Source organism: Manis pentadactyla, chromosome 5 (assembly GCF_030020395.1).
Source record: "Manis pentadactyla isolate mManPen7 chromosome 5, mManPen7.hap1, whole genome shotgun sequence".
NCBI classification, from domain to species: domain Eukaryota; kingdom Metazoa; phylum Chordata; class Mammalia; order Pholidota; family Manidae; genus Manis; species Manis pentadactyla.
In genome coordinates this window covers 86906141-86920258 of record NC_080023.1, presented here as the reverse complement: position 1 = coordinate 86920258, position 14118 = coordinate 86906141, and the positions used below count along the sequence as shown (strand labels likewise).

The window sequence follows — 14118 nt, the reverse complement described above, 5'->3', positions numbered from 1 at the left end:
AAGAAACCTAAATATTATTAAATTTTTTTAATGTTGAACACTTAACACTTGTATTTTTTCCCAGTTTGCCAGCACTGCTAAATATATGAAGAATACTCCTTATGTTAATGAGGTATCAAGTGATGAAGCTCTCCTGAAAAGGTATAGGAAAGAAATAACGGATCTTAAAAAACAATTAGAGGAGGTATGTATGAACCATGTATTTCAGTAAAAAATAGGGACAGGTTTAGAATTGAGATCTGCCCAAATGCCCAGCTACTCTTAATTCATCAATAGCTGAGTTCTACAACCTAAATTTTAAAGTTTTCAATGAAGAAGAAATCAACTCATAGAAATGTTATTTTAATTAACTGTAAACTGAAAGAGTTGGTTTCTTGAAATTATTTTAGATCTTTTTTCATTTCCAAAGGGAAAAATTTGAGATTTTCAAATGGGCCTAGTAGAGATACTTTTTAAAAATTGTCACAAATACATAGGGACTTAGGTTAAAAAGTAAGACCATGTATAGTTTTTCTGTATTTTCACATTGTCTTGAATTCCTCATCTGACCTAAGATAGCAATCTAATAAGATTGCATAATTACTTGTCATTGTAATTTGTTTTAACTATCATGAGCCTCTTACATTTTATTGATCTTTTTAAAAATGAGCTAAAATATCAAGTGGTAGTCTTATGAGAATACCTCTTCCTTTGCTGTAGTATTCAAGTCTGCTTTTATGACTTCCTGTGCATATATGTACTTTTAGACAATTAACAGAATTGCTTCAACAGCACTGCTATACTCTTATATGGCACGTAGAATAGTGACATGAGAATAAATGTATTCTCATTATAAGTTTAAGACATTGATTATGGTAACTGCATATTGGTGTTCTGCAGGGAGGGTATATTTTATTTCAATAAAGTTTAAATTCTCATAGTTCATGTTCATATTTAATATTACATTCTATAGGTTTCTTTAGAGACTCGGGCCCAGGCAATGGAAAAAGACCAATTGGCCCAACTTTTGGAAGAAAAAGATTTGCTTCAAAAAGTACAGATTGAGAAAATTCAAAACTTGACACGAATGCTGGTGACGTCTTCTTCCCTCACATCACAACAGGAATTAAAGGTAAAATTTTAAAGATAATAGCCTAAACTTAAATAGAGAGAATAGAATTAATATTCTTATATGATTTTCTTTTATAGTTATACATTTCTAATGCTTTGGTATAATATATTCAAGAAACCCAGAACATTTTGTGTGTTTGCCTATATGTCAACAACACCTAAGAAGTTCATTAAAAATATAGGTCTCTGATTCCCACATGAAGAGATACTAATTCAAGAAGTATAGAGTATAGTCAAGGAATGTATTTGCAATATGCTTCTTAAGATACTCTAATGAAATTGATTAGGTGATTGGGAACCACAGATACTTAGTCTGTGTGGGAATATCTTCTATTTAAAGGAAGAGAAAGAATTATTAATCTCTGGAAAACTGATCAGGAGTATAAATCAACATAGTGATCAAAATTCTGGCTTTCAGTTTGTATGCTTTTTATTTTCACTAGAGTCAGGTTTTTTTAATCCAACACATATTTTTTGGGTATAATGGTGTGTCATGGTTAATAGAATGGCCTCTGGAGCTTGATTGTTCCAGGATTTGAATCCTGGTTCTGTCATTTCCTAATTCTTGACCGTGGACAATTTCTTAAATACACTTTGCTACTGTGTCCTTATCTGTGGAATAGCTTGATCCCCCACCTCATAGGATTGTTGTGTGAATTAAGTGAAATGATAGATAGAATGTGTATAACAGTATACTTTCTGCATAGAAAATCCTCAAAATGTATGCTATTAAGACATAATGTTCAAGTCACCATACTAAGTACACAGAAGACACTTAAGAACTATTTGCTGACTGAGTGATGAGTAGGAGGTAGCCCAGTAGGGAAATAGGCCAAGAGAAGGTATAGAGAAGTGTTTCAGCAAGAGATCTACATGCACAAAAGCTTGGAGTTGTGAAAAAACAATACAGTATATTCCTTGGATTGAAAATGTTAAAGAGGCATGGGCATTTTAAACCACAGTGAAAGATTTGAGCACTGCATTATGCTAAAGACAAGGAAAAGCCTTGTGTACACATGATTGGAATTGCATTTTAGGAAAAGGTGTAGCTGCTGTGTGATCAGCTTGGTTGGGTCTCTACAGATTGTGGCTCTGGAGATGGAAAAAAATTGGAAAAAACTGGAGACATATTTGGGAGGTAGACTCACAGGAGTCTGCTTGTTTAGGTGTGGGGTAGGAGGGGCACGAAAGGGGAAATGGAGGTATCCAGAACGACTTGCAAGCATTGCTAGGTTTGCCTGGCCACTGGCAGGAGTGTTCACTGAGCTGAGGGACACTTAATGAAGGGCAGTGGAGCTGCTCAGGGTTTCTCATTTGAGACATTGCCAGTTTAAGGTGTCATGCAGTTAAAAATGCTAATATATGAAAATCAGGTGAAAGATCTGAGATGGAGATAGCAGTTTGGACACTAACTACTACAAGTCCAAAATAAAGTCATGGGAATGGGTGATCTTGCTCTGGGAACATACTGAGAACGAAAAGAATAGAGGGCCAAAGACAAAACCCCAAGAACAACTTTTCAGATAAAGGCAGGAGAGAATTCCTAAAGGAGTCCAGGTTTAGCTCTCGAGTTAAGAAACCAGATGAATGTGACAACTAAGGGAAGGGAATATTTCCAAGAGGTAGTGGTCAGTGGTGTCACATTCTGCTAAGAAGTTAAATAAGATGAATATAGACAAAAATTCTTTGGATTTAGAAACAAGAAGCTCGTTTACTAAAGCAATTTGGATTATGTGGTGGGAGTGAAAAGCTGCCTTGCAGTGGGTTGAGATGACCCAAAGGGATGGGATCTTGAATATAGCAGAAGGGGTTAGCCTCAGATATAAGAAGAATCCTTTATAGATCAGCTTATCTATAAAAAGGATGCAGTAATAGGATTGTAGAGGGGATCAAATAGATGAGGTAATGCTTCTACCTGGTAGAGGGGCAAGAGACAAATGGTAGCTATGAAATGGAAAAACACAAGCAGAGGAAGAGAAGCCAGCAAAGCAGAGTTAGTGATGAGGACAGCTGGCTGGGTGGGATCAGAGTCAGGAAATGAAGAAGGAGTACATGATGAGAGAGAAGGCAATATAAAAACAAAAAGAAAATGGTAGCTACAGAGAAGCAAGGAGTCAAGAGTTTGTTTGAAAAAACTCAAAAGGATACAACAAAAGACATGATCGGTAGAACAAAAAGGCATTCTACAGTATGGAAGAATATATTAATAAATGACATATTCGATAAGGGGTTGACATCCTAATATACAAAGAGTTCACACACCTCAACAAACAAAAAGCAAATAATCCAATTAAAAAATGGGCAGAGGATCTGAACAGACACTTCTCCAAAGAAGAAATTCAGATGGCCAGCAGACCCATGAAAAGATGCTCCACATTGCTAATCATCAGAGAATGCAAATTAAAACCACAATGAGATATGATCTCACACCAGTTAGGATGGCCATCATCCAAAAGACAAACAACAACAAATGCTGGCGAGGATGTGGAGAAAGAGGTACCCTCCTACACTGCTGGTGGGAGTGTAAACTAGTTCAACCATTGTGGAAAGCAGTATGGAGGTTCCTCAAAAAACTAAAAATAGAAATACCATTTGACCCAAGAATTCCACCTAGGAATTTACCCTAAGAATGCAGGAGCCCAGTTTGAAAAAGACATACGCTCCCCTATGTTTATCACAGCACTATTTACAATAGCCAAGAAATGGAAGCAACCTAAGTGTCCATCAGTAAATGAATGGATAAAGAAGAGGTGGTACATATACACAATGGAATATTATTCAGCCATAAGAAAACAAATCCTACCATTTGCAACAACATGGATGGAGCTAGAGGGTATTACGCTCAGTGAAATAAGCCAAGCGGAGAAAAACAAATACCAAATGATTTCAATCATCTGTGGAGTATAAAAACAGCAAAAACTGAAGGAACAAAAGAGCAGCAGACTCACAGAACCCAAGAATGGACTAACAGTTACCAGAGGGAAAGGGACTGGGGAGTGTGGGTGGGAAGGGAGGGATAAGAGGCAATACGATTAGCACACATAATGTAGGGGGGGCATGGGGAAGGCAGTATAGCGCAGAGAAGACAAGTAGTGACTGTACAGCATCTTACTGCGCTGATGGACAGTGACTGTAATGGGGTATGTGGTGGGGACTTGATAATGGGAGGACTCTAGTAACCAGTGTTGCTCATGTAATTGTATATTGATGATAACAAAATTAAAAAATCTAATCAAAATAAATAAATCAATCAATCAAAAGGAAACAGGCTTGAGCTGAGTAAAGCTGAGGGGAAAGAGCTAGTGAAGGTGACATGAACAGGTGACTGAGGAAGCAAGGCCCCAGCAGAGGAAGGAGCACAGCTGGGGGCATCAGCTTCACCCTGCTAAAGGGGATTGGCATTGTGAAGGGCCCCGCGAAAGAAGCTTTACTTGCTGAAGGAAACTGGGATGAGCTACCTGGGATTCTGCCGCCTGTCTGTTCCTTCCCACTTGGGGCTGGCCAACCTCTATTTTGGTAGCTATGGTGGTGACAGCTGCTCTGTATAACACCAGATTAAACTAGGTTTAATAAGAATTCTATCAAGTCAGTGGTTTTAAAAAATGGAAACTAGTTCCCTTGTTTTATAATGTTTGACCCCAGATCTACATGAAATACTTTGGATTTTTTCCTCTTTAGGCCAAAAGAAAACGAAGAGTCACTTGGTGCCCTGGCAAAATTAACAAAATGAAAACCTCAAACTATGTAAATGAATTTGATGTGCCCTCGAATATAACAACAAAAATGCATAAGACAGTAGGAGAAATTGATGAATGTGAGTGCTGTTTCTATTCCTGTTAATTATAAAAGCATCCCTTAAAGAGAGATGTTATTTATAACTCAGTTAATGTAATAAACACATTTAGTAAAATGTATTTTAGATGTGAATACAATGGAGATGCTAAAAATAAGTAAATTCAAGAAAGTGAACTTTCATGAAGTTCTCTATTCTTTCCATATCTCAAGAATGATGCACTGTGAGTGAAGCACATGAGTTCTAATTGTTATTCAGTTTAGTATTCACATAGCATCTGCCTTAACCATTGCTAACCTTGAAAGGGTGGCATTTATACAGGAATCTTTCAAAACTATGTCTCCAACATTAAAAGTATTTTTTTAGGAGCATTTTAGGAAACTTTGTTAACATGTTTACAGATAAATTTCTTTTTCCTCTAATTATAGCTCTCTGTTCAGAGTCTGATGTTTTCAGTAATACTCTTGATACGTTAACTGAGATAGAGTGGAATCCAGCAACAAAGCTACTAAGTCAGGTAAATTAAATGTATTTTGCACAACATTATCCTTTAATCTTTCTTTAAATTAATTTGTTTACTGTTTACTGTTTAATTGTTATGTGTTTACTGTTGTAGCAAACACACCACTAGCTGTGACTACTTCAGTTGCAGTTTTGGTTCTAATTAAGACTTCCCCCACTTGTTCTACTCCTAGTTGATAACTGCAGCATCCAAGAGGGCAGCTAAAAATTTCATAAAGCAAGTGTATGATAATAATAGGTAAACCTTTGCTTCTGGCTCTTTACCAACAGATCTTGTATCTGTGATTTTTTTTTTTTTTTAAGTTTCTCTGTTTTGCCCCAAGCAATTCCATGAGGGTAAAAAAGAGCCAATTTTAAAAGTGTCAAAATTCTCCAGCATATAGTAGACGAATGATCCATCAGGGAGGGGTAATATTGCCAAATAATACTGAAAAATAAAAGTAAATGTATTAAATATGGTCTTAACAAAATCTTTAAGAAATAATATAATGAATACTTTGGTAAATATAGATCCAGTGTTTCCTTTCTAGGCTGCTAAGGTTTAAGAAATGTAGTTTTAAAAATGTATTTGTTAAGGAAAATTTCATTTTAATTCTGGAATTAAAATTTCATTTTAATTTTGCAGTGATTTTTTGGAATTAAATTAGTTAACTATTATAATTATTATAATTAGTTAAATATTATAGGTAAAGTACTTTCATGTCTCTAGAAGTTTGTTGGTTTTAGAAAACCCCTTGTGTTAGTTTTTTAACTCATAGCTTATGTCTTTTCTCATAATAGTATACAATGCAGAAACAAGCCCCTTTTAAGTATGGTAAAATGTTAGCAGCCATTAGAGTTTGAGAAGTCAAAAAAATAATACTTCTGTTCTTCGTAAATTCAGAGCCATCTGAGAAATAAAACAGCAGTCAGACAGGTGGAGAATTAAATTATGAGTTTTATTGCTAAGGAGCTTATGGATCTGTGTTCAGAAGGACTTTGCAGTATACGCCCTGCCTCTGCTACTGCCAACTCCTGACAACTTTTCTAGTCAGGCAGAGACAGAACATCTGCTTATGTGATTTTTTTTTCTACTCCTTTCAAAATAGTCTTCTATTCTAAGTTAGCTAGTTTACCAAAATGAACAATCTTTATTTTACTCTGGATCAAGCTAGAGCATTAAAAAGATAATGAAGATGAGGACGGCCTAAACTACCAAATGACTCAGGATTAAATTAATTATTGAATAAATCCAAATTTTAGTTAAGGAAACTATGTAATTGAATTCTGACTTGAAACTCTGGTTTTGTTTACAATAGGAAAATTTAGAAAGTGAGTTGAATGCACTTCGTGCTAACTATGATAATCTGGTATTAGACTATGAACAACTAAGAAGAGAAAATGCAGAAATGGAATTGAAATTAAAAGAAAAGAATGATTTGGATGAATTTGAGGCTCTAGAAAGAAAAACAGAAAAAGATCAAGAGGTAAGAGGTAATGGAAGCATGAAACTAAAATCAAACCACACTTTTAAAAGAAATGTCATTATTCTAGACATATATATTTCTAAGGGTGATGTAGTAAGGATCCAGCCATTTTCATATGTATACACAGGTACAGAATTCAATAAATTATTTATTTATATTGTTTTAAAAATTGTTAAATCATCTGTTTCACTTGTATTTATACACAAGAAGAAAGAATTAAAAACATCTTTGGAAAGATTTGGTGAATCTGCCTATTGATTTGTTCTGAAGAAATTACTTATAATTTGTAACTATCAATATTTAATTTATAAGCATACCAGAAATGCTACTTAGAACCTAGCCATTTCCAATGTGAATTTTACTGTTTAGCTGAACGTTGTATGTATGGATACCTTTTATGGATTTTATTTTCTTTAGAAAGTATATTCCTAAATAGTTAGGACATTATTAGAATTGCTGGGGAAGCTGATTTTGCACATTTCTTTTCCCATATGAGAGAGTTACTGTGACAATTAGTAAAACTACTGCTAAATAATTTTAAGGAATTTTTAGGAATGAAACAGATCCCTTCCATTTTATAACTATATAATATTAGGCGGCATGATGATAGAACCTAATCTAGAAACCATCAGACTTCGGGGATTCTGAAATTATCCAGAGGTTCAAAAGGTTTCTTAGTGCGGAGAGTCCTTAAGCTAGAGTTAAACACAGTGAAATTGTTCTGCAGACTTTTTGAATGCACATTTATTTTTCTGGAACAAGAATCCATAGCTGTTTTCAGATTTGTGAAATGATCCATGTACCTCCCCCCAAAAAAAGAGCCAGGGTTTTGATGTAGCTAAAAATATGTGTTAATTCACAGCTCTGGTTTCTGTGTGATTAGCCCAAAGGAGCACAGTCCTTTCACCTCAATCTCACTGTTTAGTTTCTCATAGTCTTTTCCTTCGTGAAAGGAAAAAAGAATTCTGTTGCAAAACTATTGGGTCCTTTCTACCTATAAATTAAAGTTACTACTACTTTTCATAGGTATTATATATTGAAAAGTCTGTACTAACAAAGTTTCATTTAACTCATTTTAAAATTTGCATATTAACAAAATGAGAAACGTCATGAAAAGAACAGTGCACTTCAATCATTAAAAGTGGGTTTCATTGAGAGGGTGATCTAGTGTTGTGGTTAAGGGCATGGTCTCTGGAGCCAAACTATCTGGTTTAAAGCCCCAGTTTTGCTCCTTTCTAACTGCAGATTTGAGCCTGGCTTGAATTGGCAAGTCCTTGAGTAAGTCATTGAATCTCTCAGGACTTAATTTACTGTCTATCTCCACCCTTCAGGTTAGGGTAAAATTTCATTTGAAATCTGCAGTATTTTCTTAGGTAGTAACAGATTAACTTTTTGGCATATCACACATTGTCTTTTTATGCTCAGCATCTTAAACGATACATCAATAGGAGGGCTTGCACAGACCTTTACAGAAGTCACTTAATCTTTTTCTGATGATGAGAGTTAATACCTGAAATGCTGTGTCAAATGAAAAGTCAGAGAGTTTTCTTTCTAAATGTTTTCAGAATTTGATTATTTAGTTCTTCCTTACTTGTAAAATAACATCCTTACTGGTAATTGTGATTTTCTTGCACAAAAGTTAGAAACAAGCAAAGTTAGTTTCTTGCACAAAAGTTAGAAACAGGGAAGAAAAATAAAGGATGGAACCAGTTTAAGTCAAAATTACTACAAATGTCTAAAACTTTGCTGAGCTATTGGGTAGCCAATAACCACATGTGCCAATTGAGCCCATGAAATGGGGCCAGTCTGAATTGACTGAAGTGTGAAAAAAGAATATAAAATATTTATTTTTTATATTGATTACATGACAAAATGACATTTTTGATAGATTAGGTTGAAATTAATTCTACTTGTTATTTTTTACTTTTGTTTTTAATGTGGCTACTCAAAAATTTTTAATTACAAATTTGACTCACATTTTATTTCTGTTGAATGATGCTGACCTAAAATAAGAATGTCAACACTCACACTAAACTGAAGTCTGAAACAAGTTAGGACTGAATTAAATATCCAGAGAGTATTAATGTATAAATAAGATGCTATTTACGTAAGTCCCTATGTTCTACTAGAATTTACTTTTACTTTTAAGGACTCATCTGATTATGAAAATTAAGTAATTCTAAGGGAAATTTTGTTTATCTTTAGGAAATTTTAGTTGTTTTGAACACAAGTGTGTTGTTAGTATTCAAATTTATTTGATGCTACTTTGGATAGAAAGGAAAATTTAATAGAAATATTTGTATCTTTAAGTATTCTTTATACTTTTAGACAGTTGACCAATATAAAGCAATGGCATCATTGCTATAAATCTTTCCAATATTTCCTGTAGAATAAACCAACAAGGTAATAGTTGAGAATCCCACACATTATCTGTAGCTTTGATGAACAGCAATAATACTGTAAGGACACCACGTGAAACTACGCTAATCCAAACCTAAAGTCCAAATCACAGCTCATTAAAAAGTGTGCCAATTGTAAAGCTAGGTGAATATTTTATGTGAAGAAAAGAAATCTTATAAAAGTAAATACATTTCTGCACTCGCCTTACCCAAAATAAAAATCTATTGAAAGTGTTTTTTAAGTTTGATTACTACTTTATCTCTTCCAAATGGTACATATTAATTTGCTATGATGTTGTTACTGCTTTATTAACAGATGACATAACTACTGAGTTATGCTGAGATTTTTTTTTTCCTTCCTGTTTCTGGTTTTGTGGGGCTTTGGGAATTCTTCATTTCATTGGTTGGTTTGGAGGTTTTTGTTTTTGTCTTTTAATAATGAGATGCTCTGTTTCAGTAGCTTGAACAGATGATCTCTCAGTCCCTTCTTTACTGTGCTGGGTGATTCTGAGGATTAGTGCATTTTTTTTTTTTTTTTTTGCTTTATTAACTATTGGTTTGCTCTGTTGCCTGTTCACATGCTCTTACAGATGCAACTAATACATGAAATTTCCAACTTAAAGAATTTAGTTAAGCATGCAGAAGTGTATAATCAAGATCTTGAGGTGAGCATTTATGTTGGTATTTCTACTGATAAAGAACTAGAACAATAAAATATAAAATATACATAATTTCAGAAGGGATATTTTTTAAATACTAATTTTGTTTTATTTAACTGTGTACCAGTTTAAACTCTTAAATAGTAAGTTCTTTTTAATCCCTTATAACTTAAATTCAATTAAGTTCTGTTTTACTTTCCTTTGATTCTTCAGAATGAATTAAGTTCAAAAGTAGAGTTGCTTAACAAAAAGGAAGACCAGATTAAGAAGCTACAGAAACACCTAGACTCTCAGAAGTCAGAAAATATGAAAGTGGACTTGTGCTCATTGGTAAAAATCAGGTTTATTTTGTTGTATAATCATCATCATAGTAAATGTGTATATTGAGTCTACTATGTTCTGGGCATTGATATAATTATTTTATATATAGTATATTATTTAGTCCTATCAATAACCCTGTTAGAGAGGGTCATAGCAAATTGAAGTATCATTCTTTAAGTGAATGTAACTTAGGGATGAGCTTCCATTAAAAATAAGTAATTAAAAAATATTTTTACTTTTTTCAACTGTTTTATACAAATTGCATGTCAAATTGTATAGTCAATATCTTCAGGTAAGCACTTATATTGATATTGATTTCATTGATCATTTCATTAATAAATATTAATGAATTCTCATTATAATTTAAATAACTTTTACCAGTTTGCCAAGTATTTTTCAGAAACCTATAGCTCTAGATGGTGTTAGTTGGTATAGATTATTGCATTAAATAACATTGAATCTCATGGTGAAATTTTGTTCTTATTTGCTTTCAATCCACCTGATTATTTCAAGAAAATAGTTTGACTCCAGTTTTTAATACCCTTTTTAAAAAGGCAACAGTTTCTAGCTAGAAATTTTTAATATTAGTTTCTGTTGCTTTTTCATTTGAGTTCCTTAGAGGATTTTTTGTTACCTTCAATTAGTATTCTTCTGTTGTCTTCTACTGGGAAAAAAGGCACTTTCATATAATCCTGAAGTATCTATTGATAGAGTGGCAAGCAGAATTACCCACTTTTTAAGAATTGTTTATTTCTCTTTATTCATTCATTTGATTCATTCAGTCCTTCATTTATGCATTACTGTTTTGCCGAGGGCATATGGTTGAATTTCTGTAAGCTAAAGGCATGATAAAATGGGACTTCTCTCTAAAACTGAGACTGGATCTTTTCCTGTGTTCATCATTCATTTGCATTTTCTCTTCTGTGAGTTGCCAGTTACATCTTCTCTCTTTTGCTACTGGATTGTCTTTTTCTTTTCAATTAGTGATTTTGTATCTGTAATTATAACTATCAACTAACTGTCATGTTTTGGAGAAAATAACTTAAAAATATATAGGAATGTAACCTTAACAGGCCACCTGAACAACTGTTTCAACCTTTTTAAAACAGTAACATTTCTTAAACTACGGTACTTCTATACAATGCTTTTATAATTTGGAAAAATATAGTCAGATTTTTTAAAACATGTTTACTATGAAAAACATCCTTTCTTTTCATCTATCCTAAAAATACATTTGGTAATTAGTATACACTCACTATTTTTTATTTGTTAGGAATAACATCTATGTATACCTTCTCTGAAGCCTTTTCCAACTTTAACAAAGTTAGAGTTCACTAAATCCTTTTTGTCATGTGTATAGGAAAACACTGAAGACTTCAAACAAATAAAACAGACTCTGCTTGATACTGAAACTGTAATTCTTGATGCCAAGAAAGAATCAGCCTTTCTTAGAAGTGAAAATCAGGAGCTGAAAGAGAAAATGGTAGGTGATTTTTGTAATATTCATAACAAAATAGTTGTAATAAAAGTACATTTTTTTGTGAATTTGCAATGCTTTCCCCAATAGGAAGAACTTGCAAGTACATGCAAGCAAATGAAAAATGATATTCAGTTATATCAAAACCAGTTGGAGACCAAAAAAAAAATGCAAGTTGATCTGGAGAAAGAATTACAATCCTCTTTTAATGAAATAACAAAACTCACCTCTCTTATAGATGGCAAAGTTCCAAAAGGTACTTTATAATTTCATGCTTTACCCCTTTGCAGATCTGACTCACTCTAGAAATGTAACTGCATTCCATTGATTAAAAATCTTTTTTTCTTTGATATTTTTAATAGCCCAATATTAAGTTTCAATATCATTTAGTATCAGTATTTATAAATGCTTCCATGGACTTCAAATCATAAAGGTTTAAGAATTATTTTTCAAATAAGTTATACCTGATCTTTAAAAATATTAATCAAGAACTACTAATAATTAAAATATCAGCTACTAACAATTATTAACCAACAGTGTCTCTTTATTTAATAAATGTTATATAATCTAATTAATCTGAACTTCCTATATGAGTACATTGTCCCAATACCTACTAGTTGTTTTAATTTACTGAAAATTTCCTAGATTTTCTCTGTAATTTGGAATTGGAAAGAAAGATTACTGATCTCCAGAAAGAGCTGAATAAAGAAGTCGAAGAAAATGAAGCTTTACGTAAAGAAGTTAATTTGCTCTCAGAATTGAAATGTTTACCCTTAGAAGTAGAAATGCTGAGGAAAGAGGTACACACGTTTTTAAGCAAATAACTCTTGTTTTGAAATATAAACTTCTGCAATAGTGCCTTAAATATTTGCCATAGTATATTTTAAAGTAGCAGGCAAGAGACTATAAACGTTCCACTCAGCTTGTTAGGAATAGAAATGAATACTGTGCCTCTTCTAATTTGTTTTTATACTACTAGATGAGAAAAAAATGTATTTCCAAACTATATTTAGCAGTGTATACTTACTAACATGCTCCACACATCAGCTATTTCTGTCGTCCTCAACTATGGCATTTAAGTAGCATTCTGTGGCCTACTCTTAGTCTTTATCTGACTTTGTTTTGTTCTAGTCATATCACGATACTGAGGAAAAGAGTAGTGGGATAAAGTGGGTGGCACTGATAAAGTTTTAGAGGTCAGCATGAATCCTGGAGGCTAGTGAGCAATTCTGCGAGCTCATCTGCCAGCCTTGCCTTTCTACCTTTCTAAAAGAAAAATGACAAGAATTTGAGTGCTTACCATCACAGTGAAGAACTTAATATATGGCAAACATCATGCTAAAGAACTCTAGCAACATTATGTTATTTAATCATCACTTTTTAAAGTAGATGCTCGTGTTTAGCCCAACAAAAAGTTAACTAAGAGCTGAGCTGCATAGGTCTGCCTCCTATCCTAAGCCTGTGATTGTAGCAATTCTGCTGTATGACGCTTGCTTCCTTTGTCTCTCCTTTAGCTCTTCTTTTTTCCACCTCCTACCTTATCTTTCATAATGATTAAACTGTTTAGAAGCTGGATATGGTTTGTTTAAATTAGTTATTTAAATATGTTAAATAAACCTTAATTATTTAAATTATTCATGGATTAAGTTCTTGGAAATAAGCTACATTCAAAACCTTTAGAAAGAAAATATAGGGCAAATTCTAAGAAAAACCATGAAATGCCTGACACCACAAATTTAGAAAACACTTTAAAATGATAGATAAGGAAATAAAGATGGTATTTACCCTGATGTGGATGCTAAGTGTTCTCCATGAAATCTTTACTAGAATTCAGAGAGATTAGTAAATAAAATTTTGAAGGTAAAGTTAAACAGGATATATAATATATTGTTACAGAGATGTGATAATAAAAATATTTCCCTTCCAGTCAATCCTTGCTTAATTTCAATGCAGAGAAATAGATTTTTTCCTAAAAATTGCTTCAGTAAATCATACATTGCTAACATAGCTAAATTTTATTTCTTTTCCATAGATACATGATAAATCTGAAGAGCTCTGTATAATAACATCAGAAAAAGATCAATTATTTTCTGAAGTAGTTCATAAGAAGAATAGAATTCAAGATTTACTTGAAGAAATTGGGAAAACTAAAAACGAACTAGCAACTATGCATTTGAATTATGAAAGTGCTAATCAAGAAATCCAAGATTTTAAAAATCAACATACTGAATTTGAGCAGAAGTATAAGATGGCCCTTGAGGAGAATGCAAGAATGAACCAGGAAATAGGAAATCTCTCTAAAGCTCAAAAACTTGGTTTAAGCTTGGATGCTTTGCACACAGAGGTTGGTACCTGACATTCCCTAAGGAAA

The 14118-nt window shown here is 33.1% G+C and overlaps 1 protein-coding gene across 6 annotated transcripts in view; it reads left to right on the top strand.

The window, feature by feature from the left end:
- Positions 1–14118, top strand: part of CENPE (centromere protein E) — an 80204-nt gene that overhangs the window by 12897 nt on the left and 53189 nt on the right. For 5 of the 6 annotated variants that reach the window (XM_057502496.1, XM_036879216.2, XM_036879217.2 and 2 more), the window contains exons 12-22: positions 65–184; positions 953–1111; positions 4789–4924; positions 5332–5420; positions 6724–6891; positions 9881–9955; positions 10163–10279; positions 11631–11753; positions 11838–12003; positions 12393–12547; positions 13780–14091. In XM_057502496.1, coding sequence (XP_057358479.1) covers positions 65–184; positions 953–1111; positions 4789–4924; positions 5332–5420; positions 6724–6891; positions 9881–9955; positions 10163–10279; positions 11631–11753; positions 11838–12003; positions 12393–12547; positions 13780–14091 — 1620 coding nt within the window. The remainder of the gene's footprint in view (positions 1–64; positions 185–952; positions 1112–4788; positions 4925–5331; positions 5421–6723; positions 6892–9880; positions 9956–10162; positions 10280–11630; positions 11754–11837; positions 12004–12392; positions 12548–13779; positions 14092–14118) is intronic. The other variant, XM_036879215.2, reaches the window with a different exon arrangement.